This window comes from Drosophila kikkawai, chromosome X (assembly GCF_030179895.1).
Source record: "Drosophila kikkawai strain 14028-0561.14 chromosome X, DkikHiC1v2, whole genome shotgun sequence".
NCBI lineage: Eukaryota > Metazoa > Arthropoda > Insecta > Diptera > Drosophilidae > Drosophila > Drosophila kikkawai.
In genome coordinates this window covers 2,002,776-2,005,725 of record NC_091733.1, presented here as the reverse complement: position 1 = coordinate 2,005,725, position 2,950 = coordinate 2,002,776, and the positions used below count along the sequence as shown (strand labels likewise).

General features: G+C 44.6%; 1 protein-coding gene across 1 annotated transcript; it reads right to left on the bottom strand.

Moving 5' to 3' along the window:
- Positions 1-1,359: 1,359 nt before the first annotated feature.
- LOC138929099 (sporozoite surface protein 2-like) lies at positions 1,360-1,940 on the bottom strand. The gene is made up of 2 exons (XM_070288115.1): positions 1,897-1,940; positions 1,360-1,822 (listed from the first exon to the last, which is right to left on the bottom strand). Exons 1-2 carry the CDS (start codon positions 1,938-1,940, stop codon positions 1,360-1,362), a joined length of 507 nt encoding a protein of 168 aa, XP_070144216.1.
- Between the last annotated feature and the right edge of the window lie 1,010 nt (positions 1,941-2,950).

Here is a 2,950-nt window from a genome sequence, read left to right as displayed (position 1 = left end):
TACCAAATAAAACCGAAATTCCGACGTGGCTAGAATTAGATTCTTTCCTTACTGAGCGCCATAGAACTCTGGAATGTATAAATTCTATTCAACCTCCTACGATACGCCTCAGTCCGTCCAACCCGACAAAATCCATCGTGGCACCGCGAGTACTAAAATCCTTTAGTACGCGGATTGTTCCCATATCCAAAAGATGCGATTTGTGTTCTGCAGAGAACCATCCAGTGCGTTTGTGTCCACGCTTCCTCCAGATGACGATAGAAAATCGATCTTCGTACATTGAGAAAAAGCAGTTGTGCTTAAATTGCTTTGCAAGCGGTCATCCACTCCGTAATTGCACAAGCGCCCACAGCTGTCTTACGTGTCACGGTCGGCATCACACATTGTTGCATCCAAGCAACACTTCATCCAGTGTTCCGAATCCTCGTGATGACGCACCACAAATTCCTGCACCCATCCTAAGAATTTCCTCGTTCTCCACACGTGTGACTACTTCGGCCGATTCCAATTACTGGGCTCCGTACGACGACAGCAAGAGCAGACGTTCCCGAGGTATTTTATCCTACCAATGCCGAGTCTGCCAAGGGAACCATCCTCTTCGGAAGTGTCACCGTTTTCTCCGGCTTGATGCGAAGAAACGGCTCCAGACAGTCATCGACAGGAAGTACTGCGTCAACTGCCTGGCCCACCACCATTCTGGAGGATCCTGTCGAAGTAGCGACCGATGCCAGTCGTGTGGACAGGATCACCACACCCTTCTACATGCTGACGAACGCTCAGCGTTATCCTACGCTTTCCAGAGCTAATACTTCCTGGTACTTTTGCTGCGTATCCTCGCAAGGGGGGGGGGGGAGAATGTTCACCCCAGAAAGGCGCTCAATTTCGGGAGGCAGTGTGATCCCGAACGCTCTCCTTTTCTCTCCCTTTTCCTCCGGACTTCCAGTCCTAGAGCTTCCAATCCGCTCTCCCTAGCTTTAGTTTCTTTTGTATTGACCAGTACCAATTTACCTTCTACAATAAAGACATCGACGCCCGTCGCGTAAAAACCCGAAAGTTCTACGTGTTCTTATTTCGAGTGCATTTCAGACTTAAAGCCTCCCCCCTCCAACAATTTGCATAACTTCGTCTGTCTGATATGTTTTGATAAATGGTCGATACTATATTACGTTGCTTACATCGTAAATACCTATAATAGTTTTTTAATCGTTTTGTATTCCGCTTTCGTGGCTTTGTTTTTTCATTAAAGATTCTATTTCGTACTAAATAATAATTTCGGAGTCTTCATACGGCCGAAATGCTGTTTTCAAATTCACTGACTCTTGCGTGGTATCTGACTTATATGATATTTTAAATGGAAGATCAGCTACGTCTGGGTATGAAGCTATGATTGGGATTGGGATTGGGATTGGGATTGGGATTGGGATTGGGATTGCGATTGGGATTGCGATTGGGATTGCGATTGGGATTGCGATTGGGATTGCGATTGGGATTGCGATTGGGATTGCGATTGGGATTGCGATTGGGATTGCGATTGGGATTGCGATTGGGATTGCGATTGGGATTGCGATTGGGATTGCGATTGGGATTGCGATTGGGATTGCGATTGGGATTGCGATTGGGATTGCGATTGGGATTGCGATTGGGATTGCGATTGGGATTGCGATTGGGATTGCGATTGGGATTGCGATTGGGATTGCGATTGGGATTGCGATTGGGATTGCGATTGGGATTGCGATTGGGATTGGGATTGCGATTGGGATTGCGATTGGGATTGGGATTGGGATTGGGATTGGGATTGGGATTGGGCAAAATATGCAACGTTCTGCTAAACGATCCTCAAATATATGACCCGCCTTGGTACAGTTCCAGCAAATAATTTTCGAGGGCGCTCTCAACGCTGAAATATCCTTGTCTAGTTCGTCGATCTCTGCCTCTGTCATTGAGTCTTCATCGACAGCGTAAACTCGGTAGTTGGTCTCTTTGGGTTTTGCTTGAGTACGGATTGTTTTGCCAGCATCCTACAGAAACCTTTCTCTCTTTTGGACCAGCTTTCGAAGGTGTTCCATAGAATATATATCTTCAAAAAGCAACCTATTTTTCATATCCGTGAGCAAATTTCCCTGAACTAATTCACTTATTTCGTTTTCTTCAAAATGCACTTACAATTTATCCATTAGTTTGCAAATGGATTCGTAAAAAGTATCAAATAATTCGCCAGGTTTTTGTTTACGAGCACGAATTTGTTCGCGTAGCTCCGTCATAGATCGACTTTCTTTATATTGGGCACGCAGCGCGGTTGCAAACTGTTGCCAGTTAAGGTTCTCGGTTTGTTTATGCATTCGCCAAAACCAAGAACTAGTCTTGCCTACTAACAGCTGATGCACATTTGGAACAAGCGAATCAAAATCATTATTAAGGTGTTCACGCGTTAATACTTGTACTCGATATAAAAATACTTCCACCGACAAACCCTCGGATGTCCCTTCGAAACGCACACCCCACTTCTGAATAATATCTGCGACCTTATTCGTTGCTAGAATGGATGAATTATGAGAAATGAGACTTTGGTTAACCGTGGGTGTTCTTTCTTGTTGTCGATTTTCCTGATTGTTTCTCACTGTTAATGATTGCATCATTTGCCTTACAGTTTCTCGAACTAAAACTTCGATGTCCGGTTGCGACCAATTTTCTTCGTTTAGATTATCATCACTCCGATTAAATCGTTTGGGCAGTCTGCCTCTTCGTGCAACTCTTCGTATTGCACCTCCTCTCTCCATATTAGTGTTATTACCCCTTGCACCTCTATTACTTTCGATAGCTGCCACGTTAGGTATTAACTCTGGTTGCTGCGAAAAAACTTCTGCCTCTGTTTGGGGATTTTCTACAAGTTCTAATTGTCTAGCCACTGAACGAGTATTTGGACGTTTATTCGTAGTAGTTCCTGGTGGAT

Bases quoted from the DNA above. Each gene is read 5' to 3' on its own strand.
- LOC138929099 (XM_070288115.1), bottom strand. From the start codon at position 1,940: ATGACAGAGGCAGAGATCGACGAACTAGACAAGGATATTTCAGC. The intron at 1,823-1,896 runs GTTGAGAGCGCC...ATCGTTTAGCAG, and splicing joins CTAGACAAGGATATTTCAGC to AACGTTGCATATTTTGCCCA.